The sequence below is a fragment of the Ptychodera flava genome, chromosome 8 (assembly GCF_041260155.1).
Source record: "Ptychodera flava strain L36383 chromosome 8, AS_Pfla_20210202, whole genome shotgun sequence".
Classification (NCBI taxonomy): Eukaryota; Metazoa; Hemichordata; class Enteropneusta; family Ptychoderidae; genus Ptychodera; species Ptychodera flava.
Genome location: NC_091935.1, coordinates 13,222,336 through 13,248,977, shown reverse-complemented (window position 1 = coordinate 13,248,977; position 26,642 = coordinate 13,222,336). Strand labels below are relative to the sequence as shown.

The 26,642-nt window shown below is 39.1% G+C and overlaps 1 protein-coding gene across 1 annotated transcript in view; it reads left to right on the top strand.

Annotated features, from left to right (window-relative positions):
* Positions 1 to 8,586: 8,586 nt before the first annotated feature.
* LOC139138527 (sushi, von Willebrand factor type A, EGF and pentraxin domain-containing protein 1-like) overlaps positions 8,587 to 26,642 on the top strand; it is a 55,640-nt gene continuing 37,584 nt past the window's right edge. The window contains 1 exon segment of the mRNA XM_070706937.1: positions 8,587 to 9,617. Coding sequence (XP_070563038.1) covers positions 9,132 to 9,617 — 486 coding nt within the window. The 5' untranslated portion in view covers positions 8,587 to 9,131.

The following is a 26,642-nucleotide window of genomic DNA, read 5'->3' as shown; positions in this document are numbered from 1 at the left end:
GGAGATTTAATGCAAGAACCTCTTCTGAGGATTGCAATATTTTAGATGATTCTATTGATTATTTACCATTGGAATCATATTCCTGTGATACGTTTACCTTTCCACGCAAATCAAAAGACAAATTAAGTCATCAATAACTTTGGTAAGTCTTTTTTATCACTTTGTAAAATATTTGATATTCATATCGTCAACGGAAGTTTCGAACCAGACATTCCTGGAGAGTGTACATGTATCTCAAATAATGGGTGCAGCACTGTTGATTATTTAATCATCTCTACTGATTTATTTAGACCTGTAACATATTTTTCAGTTATTGATATTGATCTATCAGATCATTTTACCGATTGTATCAAACATTGAAGTGAATATGTGTATTCCTAGTCTTCAAAAGCCCTCTGTAAATGAATATGAGGGTACACGAAAGGCTGTCAAATTTAAATGAAAATTAACTGAAAGATATTTTTATTGAGCGCATGAGTGCCTCAGAAATGTGGGATAATGTACGTTTTGCATTTGATATTTCTGATATTTCTAGCTGTATATGTGATATTTTTGAATGTGCTGCTGAAGAAATGAAACGAAATTCACCAATATTCATCATCAGACACATGCCCCATGGCCGGTTTGACCTGTGGTGTCAACAGCTGAAGTCTGTGAAAAACAAAAAATCTTCGTAACTTCGAAAATTCAAAGCTTTGTGTATGCAAAAGAAACAAGAGTATCACGATAACATTAAATTATCATTACTGAAGGAAGGTAGATATAGCAAAACATTGTCGGATACACTATAGGAAAACATTGCGAGACTGGAGAGAGAAAATGACGCTTTCTCGCAATTGGTGAGAATCTCTTGTTATTCTCACCGCAGTCAGTGAGAACTTGAGCTGCGAGAAATACACTCCGTGGTGAGAATAAAGTATGATAACAGATTCTCACCGGTGAGACTGGAAATTCTCACCAGGCATGCGTGGTGAGAATGTATCATACTCATCATTCACTAGTGAGAATCAACCAGACTCACCGTCCCTCGGTGAGAATCAACCAGACTCACCATTCACTGGTGAGAATCAAGTAGACTCGCTGTTCACTGGTGAGAATCAGCCAGACTCGCTGTTCACTTTATCAGTGACTCGCTGTTCACTTTATCAGTGAACAGCGAGTCTGGTTGATTCTCACCGATGAACGGCGAGTCTGATTAATTCTCACCGATGAACGGCGAGTCTGCTTGATTCTCACCAGTAAATGATAAGTATTATACATTCTCACCGTGAAAATTACCATTCTCACCGTACTCGGTGAGAATTTACAGTCTCACTGGTGAGAATCTGTTATCATACTTTATTCTCACCAAAGAGTGCATTCTCGCAGCTCACTGGTCAAGCGTCACTTTCTCGCAATATTTTCCTGTAGTGATAAGTTTAAATCATTGAGTACAAAGTGTTTAAGCCTGAAATCTCGGCAAATGAGTGGTTTGAGTATTTAAAAAAGTATTTCAATCTTTGTCGGATGACACTATAGCTCCTGATTTATCTATGGACGACACCTATAGTGAATATAATTCAATATTAGATAGTATTATTACAGCAGACAAAATTCACAAAGCTATTCAGAAACCAGGAAAACACCGGGTTTTGATGGAATGCCGGCTGAATTTTTCAAAGCTACTGAGGATGTCCTCCTATCATACCTTGTTAGACTTTTTCATTTAATCTTTAATTCCGGTAGTTTTTCAGAGGAGTGGACTACGGGTGTTATCGATCCACTTTATAATTCAGGGCACACTTAAATGTAAATAATTATAGAGGTATCACGCTTTTAAAGGCCTTTGTTGGCACCAGATTGTCTCATCAGAAAATTTACACACCAGATTACAATTTCAAAAGAAAACAAAGGGCTATCAAACCTCCATAATCCTCCACAGACTAGAACAAAGACGATCCCAGGGATCGCCAATAGTGCCTTTAAGCAACTTTCGTAAATTATTTACCATTATTTTGAATGAAATATTAACGAATGGGCCGAGGCAGAAGGAAAACTGTCAGAGTGCCAAACAGGTTTCAAAAGAGGATATTCAACCTTATGTAATACTTTTACTTTATATTCCATAGTCAAGAAATATCTTTGCAGGAAAGGAGGAAGATTTTATTGTATTTTTGTTGACTTTGTTAAAGCATTTGATACCGTAAACCATACGCTGTTATTTACGTTACTCCTACAAATGGTGTACAAGGTAAAATGCTTTTAATAGCATATATAATGATGTTAGTATGGAACAGGTCAGCATATCACAGAAAACTTTGATTGTCCAATGGGAGTAAGACAGAGATGTATCCTTAGCCCCTTTTTTGTTCGCTGTTTTCATAAATGAACTACAAAGTATTGTTGAAAACGCGGGTCACATGGACGTTCAGATAACACGAGTTGAAAGATATTTTTCATCTGCTATATGGATATGCGGATGATATAACTCTGTTTGCTGATACAGTAGTAGGCCTACAAAGACTTCTAATTTTACCCAATTTGTTTGCTGATAAATGGAAAATCAAAGTAAATCTTGCACAAACAAAAATCATTGTCTTCAGAAATGGTTGGATATTGAAAAGACAGAACAATGGTTTTATAAAGGGGAAAAGGTTTATGTTGTATCGTATTATAAATATCTTGGCATTGTATTTTCTAGACGTAATGATTGACCCCCCAAACTCTAGCAGACCAAACAAAGAAATCCGTATTTATAATCGCTTTACCAAAAAGTTCAGAGAACTCCCTTGTAATCTTTATTTTTAAGGTTTTGATATAATGATACTTCCGATTTTGCTGTATGATGCTGAGTTATGGGGATATCAAATGTATACATGTATTGAGACCGTACACTAATTATTGTAAACGTTTCCTTGGTGTAAAACGTAACATTCCCACTGTTGCCGTACTTGGAGAATTAGGAACCCCTCTATTTATTTTTACCTATGTTAGATGCATCGAATGGAGGGTGAAACTTCTGTCTATGCCGAATAGTAGAATTGCTAAGCATTGGTGACATATTTACAAAATACACTCTTCAGGTATGGCTTCGGTCATGCGTGAGTCAGCCAAGGTGTTGGTAATAAACAAAACAATTTTATCACCTTTATGAACAGAGTCAAGGACAACTGGCAACATGAATGGTGGGAGGATGTCTCGAATACGTCGTTTACACTTATTTTGTCAAATCAAACACAACCCATCATTTAAGAATTATTTACTTTATATTTAAAATCAATAGATATCGAAAGGCACTGTCATAGTCCCTGTTACGTTGTTCCAGTCACAAACTATTGATTGAAACTTGTTGTAGTAAATACTTAGAGCGATCAGAACGTTCGTGTGAAATCTGTGATACTCTTTCTATTGATGATGAATTTCATTTTCTGTTCGAATGTAATCTTTACCACTGACAATCTACGGATTCAGTTTCTGCCGAATTTGGCAATTAGAAACCCAGGTCTACGAAATTTAACGAAACTCTTCATGAGTAACAATATATGTCATTTAGCAAAGTTTATACTTATCAAGCTTTTGAATTAGGGAAAGAAGCCTTGGTATACTTATTTACGTAATGGTGCAATCTGTTTATAATGTTTATGTAATTCTTTTATCTGTGTTGATCTGGGCTGAAGGCCTGAAGACAATAAAGTTGTTGTTAAAAGATGTAACATTTCTGGTGCAACGAATTTCTGAAGGCAGTGCATTCCACAGAAAAGGAGTACTACCGAAAAAGCTCTATGACCGTAAGGCTTATTAAAATAGCCGCGAGGAGGAGTTACACGCAATTTCTTTGAAGATCGTAGATTTCTTGTCGTTACATACAGGTCAATTAAATATTTCAAATAAAGCGGTGATCGCCACTAACAATCTTAAAAGTAGTTATTAACTAATACGCGCTTTCACAGGTAACCAAGAGGAGTGATGTGGTCATATTTACGTGTACCTGTGACTAGACGGGCTGCTGCATTATGAAGAGACTGCAGACGATTTAGTTGGTCATTTGAAATACCATAGAACAGACTGATACAATAGTCCAGTCTGGAGGTAACGAATGCATGGATGAGTTTTTCAGTAGTGGGCTTGTCCAGTAATTTTAATACGAATTTTACCTAAAAGATAAACTACAACGTTTGATTAACATTCAAAGTGATATAAACCGTTGAGTATAGGGCCTTCATTTTACATTTAAACAGTGATTTTACTAATTTGTAATGAAGCCATGGCAAAAATAATTTAATTGCCATGACCATTAATTCATTGTCACCATGGTTTCATGTATCGTGTCTAAAACCGGGTCAAATATATGCATGGTCACCCATTCATTCAGCATCTTTCAACATGTCAATCAATATAAGTAGTATCTTGCATTAAACAAACTTCATGGAGAAATGGCCGACTTTGTCCCTTTAACATTATATGGATACGTTCATATTCAGGCTTATGTAGCAAGAGACTGACAAGAGCAGAAGTGAAACGGAAGTGAGAGCGCCGCCACTGTTTGAAGTGTTGCAACGATGTCGGCCGGGCGACATCGTTACAGCGATGAAAACGCCCTGTCTCCTTATCTCGCGAACTGGTGTTCTGCTCGTTTCGCCAGTAGCGCAGAGGAGTCTGGGTAACCGAGACTAGGTCACGACCTGCTACATACGACCTGCGTCTTTAACTGTGATCTGCGACCTAACCCTAACCATAACCCCTAACGCTAACTAACCCTAAGTTATGCCGTTACAATTTTTCTTTCCCTTGGCCTAACCTCCAGGGTTGAGAGCGAAGTAAGGCTTTTTACGAGAGAAAACCTAACCCCTACCCTAACCCTAACCCCTACCCTAACCCTAACCCTTACCCCTAACCTTAACCCTAACCGCGGATCGCAGTTTTAAAAACTCGCATGTCGCATGTCGTGACCGGTCTTCCATAGTTTTCGTTCTGGAATGAAGATTTTTAAAGATTAAAAGGGTATTTTTCGCAAATCCAATATGGCGGCCAAAGTCACGTGACTGCATGCGATTTTACTTACAAAATCTCAAGACCTTAGGTCATGCTTGCTATGTAAAAAAATTCAAATTGACCAGACCTCTAGATCATCAGGGAAGCCGTTTTTAGGTTTTTGGAAAATCCAATATGGCCGCCAGGTCACGTGACCAATAAAGAATTCAAGGGTCAGGTGCACCACTTCTCTTTGGCCCCCATCATTGTACCAAGTTTGAAATGTTTAGCATAGGCGTTATTCAAGTTCTAGGCTGGCAAAAATTTGACACAAGAGGAAAGAAAAATTCCAACGAAACCAATAGGTGCCCAAGCTTGGGCTTGGGCACCTAATGAAACACGTGAGCATTTTCAGTTCATATCTGGTTTAATTGTCACAGTCTTACTGTAGTTGGTTCGAGTGGAACAGAAGCTGAAGATAGAATTATTGCGGTTTACATTTTGTTGTAAATACAGATGAGAACTTTACAGGCGTTAGCGATAGTCAGACGAATATAAGGCACATCCTGACAGTCTCGTGCCGGGGCTACCAGGCTTTGATCTGGAGATTTGGCCTGACAATACGGACTACGAGTCGTCTTACCCCCCGTTGCCGGCGGTAACACCCTCATGGTGTGAAAAATCCTCGGTGGCTCATCAATTCCGTTATCGCTATGGGTCAACCATGTTTCTTTTCCTTCTAACGAAAGGCAAACTGAATAGTAGAAGAAGTAACTCAAAGTTCTGTATTATTTTGATATTTTAAAGATCTATATCGTAGATTTTTCTTGCCATAGTAGGGATGGAAAAGAACACAATGCATAGTTCCTGGAGTGATTAGGGATTCAAACTTGTTTGTTGCGTTGTTGAGTTCGATTTGCATTGGGATGATGCCGAGAGTATATTAATAATTGGTCAACTCTGTGAACAAGAGCGCGTTCGGTCGTCTTGTAGCAACTATTCGTCAATGACGTGTGGCTTTCGATGTAAGCTTGGTGGATTCTCTTATTAATTACAGTGAAGCCCCATAATTTGATAAGGGAATGAACCCACGTTATATCGCAGTTATCGAATCTGTCTCATCCTAAACATATCGTTTACAAATCACTTGTAGCAGTTAACCGCAAACTTGTTTACCCGTTTGTGATGAGTATTAAATCTTGTCCTTCGCCATATTCTAGTACTGATAACACTGCCCCTCACCCTATTGTGTATTGAAAATGCTGGCCTTCAACCCCTTTTGTGCTTACGACATTGCCCCTACGTCGTATTCTGGAGAGATTACGCTGTCAGTCACTCAATTCTCCACTCACGATACTGCTCTCATCCTTTCTGTTTTCAGAGTACTATCCTTCACTGTTTTTCAAGTCCTTCAGTTTAGTTTAAGAAAGCCTGTTGCTCCATGCTCTTCGCATTACTGTATAGGAGTGCCATGAATGTTTATTCAAAAAATAATCTTGTAGTTTTTCGTAAGTATCAAGCAAAACAAATATTAAACAAACATTTTTATCCTGTTGAATTTCGGAGTTAGTCTGGCACTCTTGTCTGTTACGTCTCTTATTTGTTCAAAACAGTAATCGGAGTGTCTCACTGGTAGCTGCAATAATGTCCTTGCCTCCGTTGCAAAATACATCTGAATGGAAAGTTGGGTATGGCAAGAAATGTCGATATATTTGTGGCTTCAGTCATATTCGTGTCGGATTTACTGTGAACACAACAACAGACATGGTCGTGTGTGGGCTATCTTTTCCAGAAAAGATGCACCACCATCGGCATTTCTGAGGTGCATAGCGCCATCAGCTGGTGAAACTTATCAAATGTTTCACGCACTGTCAGATCCACAGAGAGGAGCGTGTCAATGGAGATAAACAGGTAGTATACGTCGAAGGCTGCATACATCTACGGGAAAGATCATAATTCACGGCAGAGGTTGCTGCAGAAAATAGAGAGGGGCACGAGAAATTTAAAATGGGAGTTTCGGGGTTCAAAAGTGACTGAAAGTCTTGAAAAATGTGAGGGGCTCCTATTTTCAACTCCGGCAAATCAAACAAATATTACACCCAATGAGAAAGCAAGAGTATGCGATAATGGAGCAGACGTTCATATCTACAAAGGTCAGTAAAATAATTGACAAACGCCAAACGAAGGCCAAAGGACGAAGTCGTGATCCTAGACAATGTGTCATGAGGAAACAACAGAAAAGTCGGCCATCGTTGGGGTAATGGAAGATATTGTTTCACATGGTCAGGTTATACATTATCCACCGAAACGATGAAAGGGTCAAACGAGTAAATGTAGATATATCGCAATACTTGAAAATTAAAGAGTGGATCTTTGCAACTGAAATGTTACCAACAACAAGGTTTCAGAGAAATCATTGACACATAACAGTCTAGTCTTCATGGTGACTGCCATTGTTCAAAGCATTAACCGAAAGATAAAACCACTCTTCGTTATATCAAACTTGTGGAGTTTAAAAAGTGTTTCAAATGTCAGCAACTTGGGGTATTCCATTCATTGTCGCCCAGGGGGCTGTAAATTGTAAATAGTAATTAGCTAAATGTGCTTGACCCCTATATGACCTTACATATACTTCCTGGCATTTTCGGTACATCATGTGTATGGCTTTGTTCAATTCTAAGGTCTGCGAGAAATCAAGGAGGGAAAAGTTGAATTACCTAATACAAAAATACTGGGAGAGGTATTGTTTATTTATATTATGACAAGCCATTATCCATCATAGCATTGTTACATCAGTTTACATAGTTTGTCTTTTGCTGCGAAGGTAAGTCTACAGAATACAGAGTGCAGAATGACTGAAAGTATTCTAGCTGCAAATGTTTATATTACATGTTATATAGTTGTATATTACATGTAATATGGTTGTTGTTTGTGGCACTTAGTCGTTGGTATTGCCAAGAATGAAGACAAATTTCATGATATATATGCTACATACTGTATTTGCATGTTTCTGTGTTTGCAGGAAATTCGCTGATTATAGCATATAATTAGAGTTTTAGAAGATAGATAGATAGATAGATAGATAGATAGATAGATAGATAGATAGATAGATAGATAGATGATTAGATAGATTGATCGATACAACTAGCATGTGCGCATACAGTTTCATTTAATATGGGAGGGCGTTCTAAAATTGTTCATGCCAAAAGTATTAGGGGAACTCTGACATGATGCAGTTGGGAGCTTCAAAAACATGATGCATCTATTTTCTCCACGCCTCCCACCTTCAATTGTGCTTGTTCACTAAGAAGACACAGAAACTTTGCCATCATAGGACCGACAATAGTGTTTAAAACTAAATTTCCTCCTCTCAAAAACGAAAGACACAAATCATGAAAACCATTCGTGAAAGGTCATTCGTCTTACGTTCATGAAAATTGAAATCTTCAAAACACATGTTGGATGTTTGAGCGCCATCATCATAGAGATTAAACGGCGTATTCACAAGGCCATGACCACTATATCTACGTGAAAGGAAAAAACATTTGAATGTATCCATTTCCTCCTGTCTTCTTATCTCAACTTTCCAAACATCTCTTACTCATCCACAGCACGAGTACAAATATTGTGTTATGCTCCGGCAGCAAACGTAAATCACTCCATGCCCTCCAACGAGTGCGGGGTTTAAAACTTTGGATCGGGTGTCTCCACTTCCTGCAGTGTTGCTCGCAGTCTTTTCATTAGCCGTATTTTATGCGTGTTAAAAGGTATAAGGTGATCAGTCGAAATTGTGCCGAGTAGAGTTAAGTTCATGCGGGCTGTGAATGGATCCCGGCCGTTGGACTGGACGCACCGTAATGGGAGTAGCCATATGACCCAGCGTGGAGCAAAGTGATTATATTTACAATGATTGGGAGAAAGAATGCACAAAGCGGCATGTATTTACGTCCGAATGTGTCAAACTGACGGCTCTAGTTTATTTAGCCAGTCTGTTTAGCTCAGTCTATCACAAACACTACCAGACAGCGTGCTGAGGACATCCATAGCAGAGTCATATCTATGAAGTCTGCCCGCTATTAACTTGTGTTTTTTAACACTAGTAATAGCCTACGAAGTTACTTGGTGCGTTCAGGACATGCTAAATTCCTTTTCCTCGACCGATAGATTTTTGCCTTAAGAAGATGGGGAACAGCTCGGTGTTTTTACTTCTACTTTTGGCGTGCTCTGGATTTTCGTACGATTATAAAAGTATCTTGCAGGAGAGGAGACGACAGGAATATGTGAGACAGCAAGGGCTGAAGGAAAAAGCGGAAATTGAAAGGCTGGGGGACAAGTTGAAGAAACGCGTGCAACTGCTCCGCGACACTGTCAACCAAGAAGTCGAACTGGTGTTCCTGGTGGACAGTTCAGGCAGTGTCGGAATAGAAAACTTTTTCAACGAGCTCAAGTTCGTAAAGAAACTGTTGGCCGACTTTACGGTGACGTCTTGGGCCACACGAGTTGCGCTGGTAACGTTCAGCTCTAAGGACTTAGTGGTGGTGGAGACAGACCACATCAGTCGGCCTAACAATACTTTGCACAAGTGTTCGCTTTTCAACGAAGAAATGCCCAAAATTGAGTACCGCTCCGGTGGAACGTACACGGTGGGAGCTTTCCAGAAAGCAGTGGTGAGGAATTTTCATTTGCCTTCTTCTCACAAGACATTTATCAATCGAATAATATCGCATTGTAAACAGTCATATAACCATGTGATTAATAGTCTGTTACCCATAGCAACGGTTCAATTAGCGACCAAATTTACGCTTCGATAGCTTAGTGTCTTATGAACCGCCACGGGGGTGGGGAAGGTAAACAGTACTGGCTCAGCGTAGAAGGTTGGCTCGGTTTCCGGTAAAGCGGTGTCACTTTCTCCATTCAGAACACACTCATGAAATGCCGTGAAATGATATTTAGCGTAACCCGGCTTACGAGAAGTAGCGGGAAATTGTAAACGCCACGCTTTTGAAGAATTTACTCCTAGTTCGACCAGCAGTACAAGTAACCTACAGGAGGTGGTCATAATCGTAACCAGAAACAGCCGTAACCTACTGGCATTGTAGAGCTTAATTACTGCAGTATGCCTGCTTTCCTAAGTCCCACCAGTTGAGTTCAAGGTTGATCGATGTATAATTTCGAGTCTGAATAACAATTTTTGTTGAGTTAAACCTTCCTGTAGAAGTATTTTCCAAAGTTCCACCATATCAAAAGACGTTTTTGCAAATACTTCAAAGCTTACAAAATGTACATCATGATATGCAGTTACTGTGTGTCTAACGTGGCCAATAATGACTTCATATGCATAAACCTCTTTCTCTAGGGTTTACTTTCAATTTGTACTGTGACCTTGCACCCAAACTAATCCCAGATTTCCACTTATCAAAGAATTTAGAATGCTTTGTCATAAATATCAGAAAGACACTGGCCGGTCAAAGCCATGATGCCACAAAGGAGTTTCGGTTTGGATTTGTTTGAAGAGATTTTTACGCGTCCTTTACAGAGAGTAGACGGACATAAATCCGTGAGATCTGGGATTGGAGTAGGAAATTCCAGGGACATGTGGATCCCCTAGAAGGGGCTGACTTCTTGAGCAGATACTAGTATATCACGTTATTGTCAAAGTTTCCTTACAGATTGTACGTGACAGCTCACGGTCTGCGCACAGTATCTTCCACTGCTCCTTAACAAGCACATGCAGCTTATGTATTCCCTTCGTTGCCAGAATGTTTGGGAGAAAACTTTAACAGTCAGTCATCACGCGAAGCATAACTGTCGCAGTAAGGGTAAAGTACGAGCTAAAACTCCAGGGGTAAATCATTTGACTTCAACAGTTTATGCCGTGAACGCCATGGAAAATCTGCGCGTATGTGGCAGATGCATAAATTAGCAACCCCTACATGGATTTACATAATGTGACAGGGCCGCAAAACAAGCAATCGTGATGATGTGTAAATATGATCACTTCAACAATATTCACATTTCATTAATATTGATTTAATACAGTTGTTATAATTATTCGAGTATGAAATATACCGGCTGAACCGTGGCTTTCGGAACTTGTATCGATATCACATTTAAGTTGGAGATCGCTTGCGTCAACCAACAAGCAGAAAAATTCCAGAAATACAAATAAAGCATTTACGCTGCTATTTTTCATGAATGGCTAACGAAGTATCTGGGAAAGATTACGTGGGATCGTTAGTTACAGCATCTGCAGTTTGGCCCTCCATACAAAAGACTAGTACAGAAGTTTTGTTTTATGCTTGTCACTAGAAAACCTTTCACAAAGTAACTTGGAAAGATTACGTGGGATCGTTAGTTACAGCATCTGCAGTTTGGCCCTCCATACAAAAGACTAGTACAGAAGTTTTGTTTTATGCTTGTCACTAGAAAACCTTTCCTTCACTTTGAACTACTTTGTTTAAATATAACCGGCACTCTGTAAGGAAAGTTGAAAGACAAGCTGGATAGAGCTTGCTTCTGAGACTTTTTAATAAACACTAATATTAAGTCGCCGTGTGCATCAGTATTGACCATTAGAATTTGGAAGGGGTGGTCAAAAAGGAGGTAGCAATTCTTTTGAGCGAAAACTTGCTTTATTGTAGCTTTGTTGCTTTAATACGCAAAAAATTATATTCAAATGACAGTCGGCTGAAAAACAAATTTGGAATTCCAGTAAAAATGCAATGCAAAACCTTTGAAAATGGTCACATTTTGGAACGCGAAACAAAGTTTGCATGTCAGCATGCTGGCCATTCTGTCCAAATTAAATCTAATGGTCAATCCCCTGGACTAGTGTTTTAAATGTTTTTCTTGCAGTATACGACTGTCGCAGTCGTAATCGAAAACATCAATTGTTTTAATGTATATTGCTCTAATCACTCCCTATTGCTTCATGAAAATTTTATCTTGCAATAATTGCGTGTGTAATTGAGCTTTTAAACCCTAAACTATGTCAGACCGCTCGGTAATCGACACTAAACATGTGGCATATCGTCTTCGAGATCCGGTCCAGACTTTCGTCCAAACTCACCAAGTATCTGATGTAATAGGTCGATGCATTGTGAAATAGTTCATAATCATTTCTGGCACATGTTAATATTGTGTGTGTTGTATCATCCGTCGCAAGGAAACAACCATTTGCCCCAAATAAGAAAACAAGAGCGCTAACAACAAAACCTCCGTGACGTTAATATTTCCTTACACGAGACGCCAGAAGGTTGAAGTGCTCGAGAAACCGACTTGGCAAATCTTCTGACACCGAAAATCTGTCATCGCGTCGAGTGCAATATATCCTGCGAGTGTGATGTCTGCACCAAATGTCAAGGAATGTAATATCCTATTCCGACTGTATTGTATACATCTAGCTTCATCTTCATTACACAGGAAACACACGCCTCAGGGTTTTGATTTAGTCTTCGTTTTACCGGGTTATGCAAGGTTATTTGTTTTAAAAAGTCGACTTGCATGCAAGGTCATCCTGGAAGCCGATAGCATGTAAAATGTTGCATAAGCATTGCGTGTTCTGCAAGTTATTTCTGTCTCACAATTTTCGAATCCGTAAGCATTAAACATCGCAAATGCCAAGTCATTTTCGTCAGAACTAGATAAATACTTGATTATTGGCCCGTGTCCAGTGCCCGGATTGTAAAATGACAAGATCTCTCGTAATGTAACTGTCACAATATTTAAGTCATTCCATAAATCAGAATTGCCAGCACGTGACATACTGATATTTTTTCTGGGAGACGTTGCTAAAAAGTAGGCCCCATACTCAGCCGCTTCAGCTGAATATTTCACAATAATGGCAAAAAGTAATTGTACGTGCTCCTTGAAGTACATGTTTTTATCGCTCCCATTTCTCATGTTCGGCTGGTTTAACCCTCGCATCGAGGTTAGCTTTAATACCTAGCTCAACAACTTCCTCACTCACGCAGGCAACATGATTATGAAACATAGCACTATAAAGCAGTTTCATTGTACCGTAAAATATTTATGGCATATCAATTTTCAGCTTCACGACAAAACAGTCTGAAAAAGAATCTTTGTAAGCCCGTCTAACTTTCAGTACGCCGAACTTGGGTTCGTTTGTATACTTCGGGATATATATATATATATATATATATATATATATATATATATATATATATATATATATATATATATATATATATATATAATATATATATATATATATATATATATATATATATAATATATATGATTATATGAGTGACGTCTTCAGACATTGTCTGCCGTCTGCCATCGATTTTCAACATATACTGTTACCAGCGAAATATTCATACAAGAGGTTCTACATCAGACTAGTATAGGATTAAGTTGAGACAAACAAGATTACAATTGACTTTTCGACAACAAAGTTGGCGACAACCAGAGTAGTGATTTGGTTGCGAGTAAACCAATATTAACTTGTCATGCTCTCTTTCTAAGGAAGTCCACAAACCAATAATAGTTCTGGGTCGTATGAAACTCGTGCAATCATTTTTGTTTTCGGAAGAGGTCAATAGAGAATTTCATTCTTTGAAGTATAGGTGTCACTGGACACCTGGCGCACGCGTGTCGACACTTGCTACTGTACACGACTGCATGTATCGAATTTGACCTGAGCATAGGGGTGGTCAAAACGTGATAATCGGCTACCAACGGATTGGCTTGTTTTTTTAACATTTTCGTTGCGCGCTAATATCTTAGGCTGAAAGATAGATACTCTGCGGATGCTTTTCAGTCTTCTTCGTTGCGAATAAAATCAAGGGATGTAGATTTGTTGTTGCTGCAGTCTTTGTTTTTCTTTATTCAAGTTTCAATATCAATGAGGACGACAGGGGCAACACACGGCACAGCAACAAGGGTAATGTCCCTCGATTTTTATTCGCCAGCGACAAGACCAATAATGGTCGAAGTCCCCATCGATACACGCACCACGTACATCGTATACAGTGTTGTTGGGAAGTCTGCCAAAGTGCAGGTTCGTTGTCATTGTTCACTTCTGAGCAAAACTGTTTACAATGGAAAAAAATCACTTATAGTACAGGGCGACGATGTCAACGATCTCTGCAAGCTGATACAGGGCCGATGATAGGTTACTTTGTGTGTTTATCTGCCTCCAACTGATGTATTATACACAACAGTTAATTATTTCGACAAATATGCTCTCTGCCGGACTACTTCTGTCGAAAATGTAAACTTCAATTCTAACCTTAACCCGCTAGGCGATCCATTTATCACATTAAAATATGATCCTGTTGTTTTTAATGTTTTTCGAACATGCAAAAGGCATGTTTCATTAGTCTATCTGGTTGTTTAAATGTAAAGTTGATCTAAAATATCATCGAGAATCATGATGAAGAAAATGTTTGTAATCGCATTATAACATTGATTAGAAAATGATGTGAAAATGTCCATCGTGCACAAGATGAAAACCACATGCCCTTATGAATCGCAGAAAAACCCACATTGTCTTACCAATCAGAAGTCTGGTCGTCGTATCGTAAAGAAATTAATTTAAACCACAGTAACCACCGATTATGCCAGAGGGTTTTTGGCGTGGGAGTGAAGCATATGTTTTTGTAAAAATTTACACCAAACAGCTTGATAAGTCCTTTGAAACGGTATATAACGTATAGTTGTCGTCAGTCACTGCAACAACCCCACTGGGTGTTCGATTCCTTACAGTACATTTGATAAAAGATGCTTTCAGGAAAGAATTCGAACAGCTGACGAAGCTTCCCGACCGAAGGCGAGAAAACACCGTCAGAATTTACAAATAGAGAAGTTTTGAGTTTAAATATTTAAAATCTGTAACAATCGGCGGTTTAGAATCTTTCAAATGTTACTTTTAAAAAAGTGCAGAATCTTGTCCCGACATATTTGTGTCAAGCAAGTGGCTGTTATTATCGCTAATACGAGGCAATATTTACTTTTCGGATAAACTTTGTAATAAACCCCTACAAAGAATATAATTGAAACATACCAACTGGCAACAGTGAGTGGTGTAAGCGTTATGGTTCATGAGCTACCCGGATTCAGTGATCTTCAAAATTGTAATGACGAGTGGTTCAGTCATTTGTGTACCTTAAAACATAGGTGCCATCGTCGTTCTTCTTTCGAAAATGTATAGTCACCACTGTCTGTGTTTGTAACGTCCCTTCAGAAAATGCTACGCTCCTATGATGGCAACATCTTTTTGTACCTCCGTGCATCGATCAACTTGTGGCAAGGAAGTGGTTTTCCGTTGTATCCAGTTTTTACCGTGTTTATATACAGTTGCAAAATCAACAGTACAAGATGAAATCTGGTTGACGGCATCTTCCCGCTTTAAAGAGATCGGTACTCATCGGGGTTAGAAGAGCAAGAAATTTCAAGTGGCGGATGTCAAAGTGCCAGTTGTGAAATATAAACATACAAGAGTTCGAATCGTGAACACCACACACGATTCAGTGCTGTAGTATGTCGATGCACGTCTTTTACTCTTACAGCTCTGCTAGAAATTACTTTGGACTTTATTTAAGCATTTTTTCGCACTAATATTTTGTAACTAAGAATTTCCAACCAACAGGCTTCATTCCCATCATAACGTACTCTTTAAATAGTTCAAATGCCCGTATGAACATGCAGAATGCAAGTTTTTTTGTCCAAATTGGTGAAAACGCGCATACGTATTCGGGGGTTTGCCGTAGTCTATCGGCACCTTCAGATTGTATAGTTAAAGTAGCCGCATTCCAGTCCGATGATAGAAATGCTCCATGATGATGGCCAGGGTACAGGTTCATCAGGTATAATAAGTTGCAAGTTGTGACTCCACAGCTACACCCATGCGGAACTATCAACTCTTTCGTCAACTTGAAACTGAGTTTCTTAAATACGTTATTCGACATAATCCCTTGAAATTTCTGATTCTGTTTTTGTGCCCTCTCAGTCCCGCCAGCTCTTTTTCACAAGAAGATGTACCGTGTACTTTTTCTCCGGAGATAGTAAATGTCAGAGACACAAATAAACACGACTCACAAAACGACTCAGAAATGAAAAATCACGCAGAAGATGAATAGCTACTGTCACATATCTGAATTTAAAGATGGCGCCCTGTTGACAGAATACATCTCTCCAATAAGTATGGCGTTACATGTGAGAATAGTGAAGATAAATCTTGCGAAAGTACAAAACAAGCACGTGTTTCCTGTCTGCTTTGATTGACACTGCATCCACGTGAGAAGTTCAGCCATGACAGTTGTGCATGACATCGACGTTTGGTTTCTGCTTACTCATAGAGATTACGGCTAATGAAACAGCAGAATTTGGTTTATTACGCTATCTTCAACTTTTTATTGACTCTCACTCTCTATACTCTCTCTCCTCTGTTTCTCTCTCTCTCTCTCTCTCTCTCTCTCTCTCTCTCTCTCTCTCTCTCTCTATATATATATATATGTATACTCAGACCAAACTCTCAGATTTCTCCTAAAAATCTCATGTTTTGGCCTTTTCTCTGCGTTTTCTTGTTTGAATATCTTCTTCAAAGCATTTTTATCACACGAAGTGTGAAGAATCGATCGACCACGCAACGGAACTGTGCAGGGGCCGATGTTTTGTACGCCATGTCGTCGTTTCGTTGGACTAATCAAGCTGTTAGGAGTAAATGTTTACATGTAAACAGGTCTTCACTCTTCCACGCCAAAAACCCTTAGGCATAATCAGGGACGTTTTTTATTTTGTTTAAGTTATCGTAATGAAACGACCAACCGACACGTTTGGGCAGGGTATAATATGAACTTATTGTGGGAAATTTAATTTCATCAGAGCATGTGGTTGTCATCTTTACGCGATAATATTTGTATTTATGATTATCATATTATTACAGTTTTTTCATCTCGGTTCTCGACCTTATAGATAATATCTGGATTACATCACAAGACAGATCGATCGCATATGTTTTTTGATTACAATTTCTAAAATATTGTATAAACTCAATTATTTTAATATGAGAAATGAATTACCTGACGGGTAAACGTTTTCAGGTATGTTTACATTTTCTCGTCACGGGACAGCAGGAAATAAACATATCTGGAAGGAAGAAAAGAACAAGAGAATTGGATACGCCATGCTTGAGTTTATCCAGGGCTAGAAGAGCCAGCTTTTCTGCCTTTTACACAGAGATATAATCATGGCCAATTAGAAAAATAAACTTCGGCGTATGTCTCTTCGGATATTTCACAATCACTTGGAGCTTGTACAGAGTATGTATGATTGTAATGGGACCTGACAGAATTAGCTGTACAATATTTTGATGAATCTAATTGGGATTGTACGCAATGTTAGAAGCGAGGGAGGTATGGTAAAAATTTGAATTTCCACGCTGTCAACTATCAAATGCGACTACATGTAACAGTGACATTACCAATTAAGAAGTGTACATCGTAGCACAGTCTCTCCACGACGTGGTGGAGGGACTGTGATCGTACATTGAGCTGCGAAGCAGCAAGCACTTGTCTGTCAACTCCTGTAGGCGCTGCTTTTTGGCCAAAACCGACTTCGACCAAAGCCAACTCAGCTAAAACAAACTCGTCCTTCACATGAACAAAAATTTGACTTTGATCTCAATGTGGTCTACATTTTAAAATGAAATCATGCTTTCCAATGTTTGAATTTTAAAATTTTGCTTTGGATTATATTTGTAAAAGGATTCGGCTCGGCTGATGTATGGAGCGAATGAAAGACAGCTCCAACGATTTCCATCAGTTTTTATACCCTAATTCTTTGTACTAGGTACACATCATCCGACGAAAAGTAGAAAAAAAAGAAAGCTACACATTGATTAGTGTATTAGGGTTATTATCAGAGTCACTTTGTGGCTGAATTAAGTCTTACATTCTCAAGAAAAGTGACATTGGACCGAATTCAATTTGGACTCAGTCAAATGTGGAACTAGCTTGTTTTTTATCAAGATGAACATTGTCAGAACTGAGTTAACTTTTGGCCGATTTGACTTGGAACTACTGGCACAGATATGGTTATCTTTGTTTGTGAATAGCGATTCGAAAACCACATTAGACGTGTAGCTGGTACATGGTACTTTTGGTTCTGCCGATAACTGCAGTTAACGACATTGTTCAAAGTACTAACAGCAGTCTTGTTCAAAGTACAACCAGATTACCAAGGCTACTGTCTTATCTGTCGATAAGTCTTGCTCATCGTGGGGTATGCCTCCGCTTCAATGTTTTCGACTTTGGCGTTTGTTTTCTGCGTATCTTCAAATGATTTTGATAATCATGCAGTGAAGGACGTCCGGTCACCATTGACGTTTCGCGTGAACACGGAAGCACCTCACATAACCCCTTAAGTGTCAGATTTCAATCCAACATTTACCAGGGATTAAGTTGACAAATAACTTGACTTTCAAGCCCCTCATACTGAATGGTTTTGCGTCCGTATTTGTCGTTCTTTAACAATTAAAGGCTGACTGCACAAATTATTCTGTCATTACTAGTGCAATTCCAGGCATTCTTTGCAATTAACACTTGGCCACATTCCTTGCAAGATATTGACGCCAAACTAGCCTTTAAACAAACATCCGTGGGCACACTGGTGTCCTTGCAGCGGGAGGGCATAAAACTGACAATGTACAAAATAGCTTTGACGTAAAAGACAAGTACAAAGCCAGAGTCTGAACCGTGAAAACCAGAGGGATAGATACATGTAATGTATATGCAACGATTAGCTTCATTTCGAATAAACTGTACGGATACTAAAATTCTATGCCATAGTGCGAATGCGCCTTGGGGACAGATATTCGGACCATTTAAATTTTGCAAACCCTTTTGGTCTACCTCTTGTGGGAGCTCATTTGGAAGTTCATGGAGTAAACAAAGTTGTCACAAGCTTATTTTTGTGAAAATGCGAAAATTTAATTTTCCGCATAAAGTTATCACAGGGTTGGAGGCCATTTTGAATTTCAAATTTCAGGGATAAAGAAGCCATCTTTTGGCATATTGGTTATAACCCATGTTTGTTTTCGCTAGTGCCAAATATTGTCATGGTGACCACTTGAGTTTTTATTCTTCATTCCAAAGGTCATGGTTTAAAGTTTTCTTATGATAAATTGAGCAAAAGTTAAAGTCTTTCAATTTCCAGGCACGTACTATCGTAAATTTAAAATATTTTAATGAATGATGTTATAAACCATGAGTAGTACCTGTGCAAGAATAGGGCTCACATACATGTATAGCAAGAGCGAAAAAATGCGAAGATTTGACAAGAAATCATTTATCTCTTTTCGATCGATTGTATTAAATTTTGGCCCGTTGCTTGCATGCAAATATAACAGGGTAAGATAGACTTATTTGGATAGATTATTTTACGTTGTGAGGGTCCGAAAAATATGAGTTGCCTACAATTGGTCCAATATCAAAGATTTCAACCACCCATGGATGCAGAAAAAGCAGTTTCGTCAAAATCTTTAATTTATTATTTTGCCGTAACAAGAACTTATATCCTCATCAGAACGGAGGAAGAGCCTTATCTATTTTAAGAGAATAATTGTTGGAAATGTGTTTCAAAGTTCACGGCAATATACACTGGATTTTGCGTCTGGTGAAGAAACTTATCTCCGGTATTTCATAATTACATGGACAGAGTTTCCGATCCAGTATTGCAGTGAACTCTGACCCTTGACCTCGAAGCAAGGCATAGCGAAAAGGGTAATGTTGCAACATTACCCTTTTCGCTATGCCTTGCTTCGAGGTCAAGGGTCACATGTGTACTGGGATAATTCAGAATCTAGACGGTCACTGTAAAGTGCGTAGCTCCGTGAACTCTGGAGAATCAAAATACCAACTGCTGTATTACCCCTATTTGTAACCTATTTTAAAAAAAAAACACTTTGCCGTATTTGTTGAAATCTTGATGAAATATGCATATTAGTATGTTTGGGGGCAATTTTCTTTTTTTTCCTTGTCGAAACTCCTTTTTTCTGAAACTGCTTTTGTTACAAATTGGGTTGATTGTTACAAATAGGGGTGCCATGTCAACCCTATTTGTAACAATCAACCCTATTTGTAACAAAACCTAATTTTCAAAGAAACTTAGCCGTATTTGTTGAAATCTTGATGAAATATGCATATTTGTATTTTTGGGAACGATTTTCTTTTTTTTTGCCTTGTCGAAATTCTTTTTTTCTGAAACTGCTCGTCGACAAGGAAAAAAAAGAAAATCGTTCCCGAAAATACAAATATGCATATTTCATCAAGATTTCAACAAATACGGCCAAGTTTTTTTTGAAAATTAGGTTTTGTTACAAATAGGGTTGATTGTTACAAATAGGGGTAATACAAACTGAATTCTTTACCAATGCAAGGCCTTGATGTTAGGAGAGAAGGAAGCGACCATGTACACACCTGATATTGTACATTGGTTACGATCTAATGTTTCAAGTTTTATGTAACGTTTTGGTCCACATGGGCGCTTGGCACATTGCTGGGATAATAATCGTATTTAATATGTAGAATGTCTATATTGAACTTGATTATTCAGTAAAAGAATCACCGTACGCGATTATTAGTGTAGACCTACAGGCCTACATGTTGACTGGCATTGTACCTATGGCTGCCTGGCTCGGGCCCGGCGAACGCACTGCATAATCATCAATGTGTAGAATGTTTACATGACTTGATTATTTATTAAAGAATAACGGTACGTGATATCAATGTACATGTCGGCTAGCTTAACCGAGCGGCTGTAGAGCTCTGCAGGGCTTGGGCCCGGCTTTGGCCCGTTGTCCACTGCTGCACAGACAGGAACTCAAGGTGAGAAAGTAATTCACAGCCCGATTTCATAAATCAGCGAAATTCACGAACTCTGAGCGTTTCCGGTGATAAAAACTGGTCAACGGTCAGACGGTTGCATAAACAATCGATCGACTGGCCTCTTTTGCCTAAAATCATACCTTACCCTATGCTACTGGCGAGAAATCGTCCTGAAATCGGCTGGGCACACCAACCCAGCGCCGGCCATTTTGAATAAGCTGCATTCAATGTATGCGCCTGTGCATACAACCCTTGGCAGATGACGTCATTGCTCTTCTCTCATTGGACGCGTACATTGAATGCAGCTTATTCAAAATGGCCGGCGCTGGGTTGGTGTGCCCAGCCGATTTCAGGACGATTTCTCGCCAGTAGCATAGGGTAAGGTATGATTTTAGGCAAAAGAGGCCAGTCGATCGATTGTTTATGCAACCATCTGACCGTTGACCAGTTTTTATCACCGGAAACGCTCAGAGTTCGTGAATTTCGCTGATTTATGAAATCGGGCTGTGAATTACTTTCTCACCTTTAGTTAGAGTTCTTGTCTGTGCAGCAGTGGACAACGGGCCAAGCCGGGCCCAAGCCCTGCAGAGCTCTACAGCCGCTCGGTTAAGCTAGCCGACATGTACATTGATATCACGTACCGTTATTCTTTAATAAATAATCAAGTCATGTAAACATTCTACACATTGATGATTATGCAGTGCGTTCGCCGGGCCCGAGCCAGGCAGCCATAGGTACAATGCCAGTCAACATGTAGGCCTATAGGCCTACACGTACGGTGATTCTTTTACTGAATAATCAAGTCGTATATAGACATTCTACATATTAAATACGATTATTATCCCAGCAATGTGCCAAGCGCCTGTGTTTTGGTCACATGGGACACGTTCACAGCGGTGGCATGCATCTAAGACGGGGTTGTCAAACCGCTTGTATCTGCTGTAGCATATCCTAAGATGTTTTATGATAACTAATAATATTTATCAGCAGCAGTCGCTGCATTTGGGAGGATTGGAGCTCAGGATCTGAGATTGAAAAATCTGGCTCGTGTTGTAGCAAAACGAAAAAGATACTTTTTACCTTCAATATTGGCAAAGCTCCCGCGGCAAAGATAAAATTTATAGGTGTATCAATAGACCTTAAACAGTGTCGATCGTGTATCTAACCGTTAGGAAAAACATAGAGAGTAGAGGGGAAGACCTGACTATGGGGCACGTGGACACGTGGCCACCTCAAGCTGGACGTGGACCTTATACAAAACCTAGCCCTTCTTTACATACATACATACATACATACATACATTTTATATATATATATATATATATATATATATATATATATATATATATATATATATATATATATATATATATATATATATATATATATATCTTTTACCTTTGAAGTGTGTGTTACGCCGTGACCTTCATTGACTAGTACATATCAGCGATTTTGAGTCTAATTTTTAATGAAAACCCATATTTGAATCGCTTTTTTATGATAATACGCAAAAAGGGAGATGAATTAGTAGTGAAAAGTCCGGGTATCAGACGCCTAACCTTTAAAACGATAAGTACAGCTTTGAAGGTCAGGACGCAGTGTAGTCTACACTTCCTAGAAGCACGGCATAGCTTACAAAACGAAATGTGTGGGCGCACTGCACGATGGTATGAACTTGCCATGCCTCAATCACATTCAATTGACCGAAAAGACTGAAAAACGGAAACCAAGCCAGTGCATGGCATGGCGTAGCATGGCATGAGACGAGCGGTCGTTGCAACTGCCTTCCGGATTGTGATTCTTGCCGGTTCTCTTTTGCCAGCCGTGAAATCCTACACTGGGCATCGCGTTTCAAAAGTCTACATGCACGCACTGTGGGTTCGAGTCCACCTTACTGTGAAAACATACTGTGTATTTTCATAAAGTGATGGGACACGTGGCCACCTCTGAACACTCTAAACTTGCCCCATTGTAAGATATCCTTGTATTCATGGGCAACAATGGTCTTTCTCACGTGCACGTGGTACATGTAAATTTGTCGAAGAGAAATTGTGAAGTTGACGAGCAAAGCCTTACTGAAGAAAGGTCAAATTTAAGACGACTTTCCAGTAACCGACTGAATATCGTCCCTCTGTAGGAAAAATCATCAGCTAGGAACCTTTTAAGGTTACCTTAATGCGAATCACAAAACGCTAATATATCGAAATGTTTCCCTCGGGTATTCTTCCAGTTTTCTGAGCTGCTATTTGTTTTGTTTTTCTAGGAGTATGCATTTCCTTCATTACTGACCACCCATGTATATTGTTAGGCTGGAGTGATTGCCAGCTGCACACAACCCCGTTCAAGCACAGGTTATCGTAACATTGCTTGGATAGTCGTTCCGAGGCGGGCGGCCGGAGGTCGCCGTTTACTTGGAAAAAATAGAGTCTATTTTTTCCAAGTAAACGGTGACCTCGGCCGCCCGCCTCGGAACGACTATCCAAGCAATGTTACGATAACCTGTGCGTCCAAGTGCATGAGATTGCCTCTTTTTATACCAGGGGTTCATACACCCCTGTCATCAATTTTCAACTCAACTCGATACAAAAAAGCTAGGTCAAATTTCTTCATGGTGGATAAAGGTGGTCAACCTCCTTTGTCTATCCGACTATTATCACTAGATTTGAAAAGGGAGGGGTTTGAGGGATTCAAAGTTAAACTACACATATGTGACGTCATTTTGTGAACCGCTCGCCCTGTTAGTTCGATATCGCAACTATCACAAAGGAGAGTAAAGTGACTTTGAACACGCTTTGTCATCGACTCAAATTAAATGTGATCAGCGAAGGTGCCGTGAATTAAAGGGCGGATGTTGTCGGGACTGCGCGTGTGCGACTTTCTTATTTACAAACAATGTATTGTATGCATGGTATCTCGATGCATCAGGTCGACATAGCTGCAACATTTAAATTTTACGATGTTCATTGTTGAGAAACGTGTTTTAACTTTCATCAATCGCCACGTACCCTAGTTACAGTGTTTACATCGGTCGTAGGGGTCCCTGGCAACCTTTGAGCAGAGTTCCGACAACACCCTCCCTTTAAAGGCTAAAAGTAGAACTGTAGTTTCTTCGATGATACCATATTTTGTATCTGAATTCGAGCGAGAGAGTCCTTTGCCAACATTTATAAGAGTGCCCCGTGTTTGTAGAAGAATCATACCTGCGTCTGCTGATTCAAAACCGCACTAAAAGTGAACCTACTTTATGTTGTAAAACAGTTTGCTACCTCCGTCTGGAGGTACGATCACAGTGCCGATGTTTGGAATTCAAATGGCCGTCATCCTGCATTAAAGCATATACAGTAGGTTTCTCTACTGTCTATGGTTAAACGGAGGGTGTCGTCGGAACTCTGCTCAAAGGTTGACAGGGACCCCAACGACCGATGTAACCACTGTATCCAGGGTATATTGGCGATTGATGAAAGTTAAAACGTGTTTCTCAACAATGAATATCGTAAAATTTAAATGTTGCGGCTATGTTTACGTGATGCATCTAGATAGCACTCATGAAATACATCGTTTGTAAACAAGAAAGTCGCGCACGCGCGGTTCCGACGACACCCTCCATTTAACTCTCTGTACTGTAAAAATTTGAGAGTCTGAATATCTGTCCCCGAGGCGCATTCTACCGAAAATATTGCTTGACACTATATCGCAATGATACAAGAAACGACAACGTTGCGTCGCCAAACTGATCATATTATCTAATACATAGATTGCAACGTCCATCACCGTACTATAGGAACGTGCATCTTGTATCGGAAACTAGAGTACCGCCAACACAGGGTTAAAAAGCAAACAAACAGTGGTTAACTCTAAGAGATCACAAAACGTTTGATTGCGAAAATGTGTGAATAAGTGACATTTGCTGAGTGGGTTTCGTGAGAAAAATCATTAAAGAGTGTCACATATTGCATCAACTGTTTAGGTTAATGTAAATACAATAATTGCTTTATTTTGTCGGTGATAGTAGTTCTACCAACATAGTCACCTTTACCCCAGAACTACATCTGTTGAAGTAATTGCTTTCTGTACTTAAGAACTCATGCCCCACATCATCCACGAGAAAGCCTGTTTAACTTCCATACAACACTGGGCTGTCGGAAAGTTTGTTTTCACAAAAAGTATGCGAGTTTGCTGAAACGTTCTCCAATGATTCCATTTGTTTTTCCATCGGCAGTGTCTTGTGTACCACACCTCGAATAGACTGAAATTGTGCGACAAACTTTGGAATGTAAAGAAACATAATCGTTTTGACCAGCCCTCCCCGAATTCTACTGATCCATCCCAGAAGTTGTTTGCAGATTGAAAAGCTTTTACACTGGCTAATACATCTTATGCTATACCATTCAGACCGACTAGAAATCCTTGTTAATTTATGCCTAATCCGCTGTATGAGCTTCACTGCGGATAACATCTCGAGAAAGTGAAGGAACTATAGCTTGGAAGTATAATACAGGCAAAAATAATGTACAGTTTTAATTTGATAACCTGACATGTTAACCTTAAACAGTGTTTAAGATGCAAGGATTTTCAAAACCATGTCTAAGCGAACTACCATTAAATTATATCATTTTGGTGAGTTCACATGGCCTGTATGCCGTAGTATATAGTTTGTCCATACACCCTGCTTGAACACATTCAGCCATATCACGGGTTGCGATGTCAAGCTGATGGAATCAAGGGCCAATTTCATCACGTACTGTGGTATGAAGATTTGTATACTTGCAACTTCAATAAACGACATATTCTAAAATATGAACTCAATTCAAATCAAATCAAATTAAAAAGGACTAACACTCTATAATAACGTATCGAATTCATTTTACCTAACAAGCTGCCAAGATCTCTTCGTTAAGGAAATACTCTTCATCTTCAAGCACCAATGGTGATCGGCCATTCTCTAATGCCTCTGATATGGTGTCCCATAGAATCAGCTGACAATCACATTTGCACTGCAATAAACATTAGAATCCCCAAACGTTTGCTGAAGACAATATATATATATATATATATATATATATATATATATATATATATATATATATATATATATTAGAGAGTTTATAGATGTTACACATTGCAAGGCACCGTTAAAAATCACTGATGAATGCCAAACGTTATTGTATCACAACACAAGGTCACTGCAATTTGGTCGGAGAAAAACAAAAGCGCATTTCCAATTAAACTGAGGAAATTCATTTATTTTGTTGAATTGGCCAAGTGCAAATGAACGAGAGAGAGAGAGAGAGAGAGAGAGAGAGAGAGAGAGAGAGAGAGAGAGAGAGAGAGAGATATGTTCCAGAAAGTGCATCAGGAATGTTTTTCATGGCCACAATGTAACCTTGTACTATGTACATTGTTATCACAATATACTCATAAACATCACAACCTGAGCAGTCGACATTAAGTATGGGCGTGGGATAAGAGTATCACTACGTCCATACAGAAACGACATCCAAGAACGGTTTGAAATATTCGCAATTTAACCAGTTTCATAATATGTTACTAAGCACCCACATATTTACTATGTAACTCGAATTTAAACTTCATTACGAGCGATGTATCCAAGACACCGCAAAAGAAAACCCGTAGTTTATATTTGACCCACGCTCTGGAATTTCCAGGCAAATTGTTTGCCATGTCAGACCTTCACCCTTGACTGTCTAGGGTAAAGTCTGGGCTCTGTGCTGTGATTTGATATTGATATATTGGTAAATGCAGCTGTCAGTTATCCTTAGAATGATTGTACAGTTACTTTGTAAGAATGCAAGTCTCCTTTTAAGTAAACTTACAGCAAGTTAA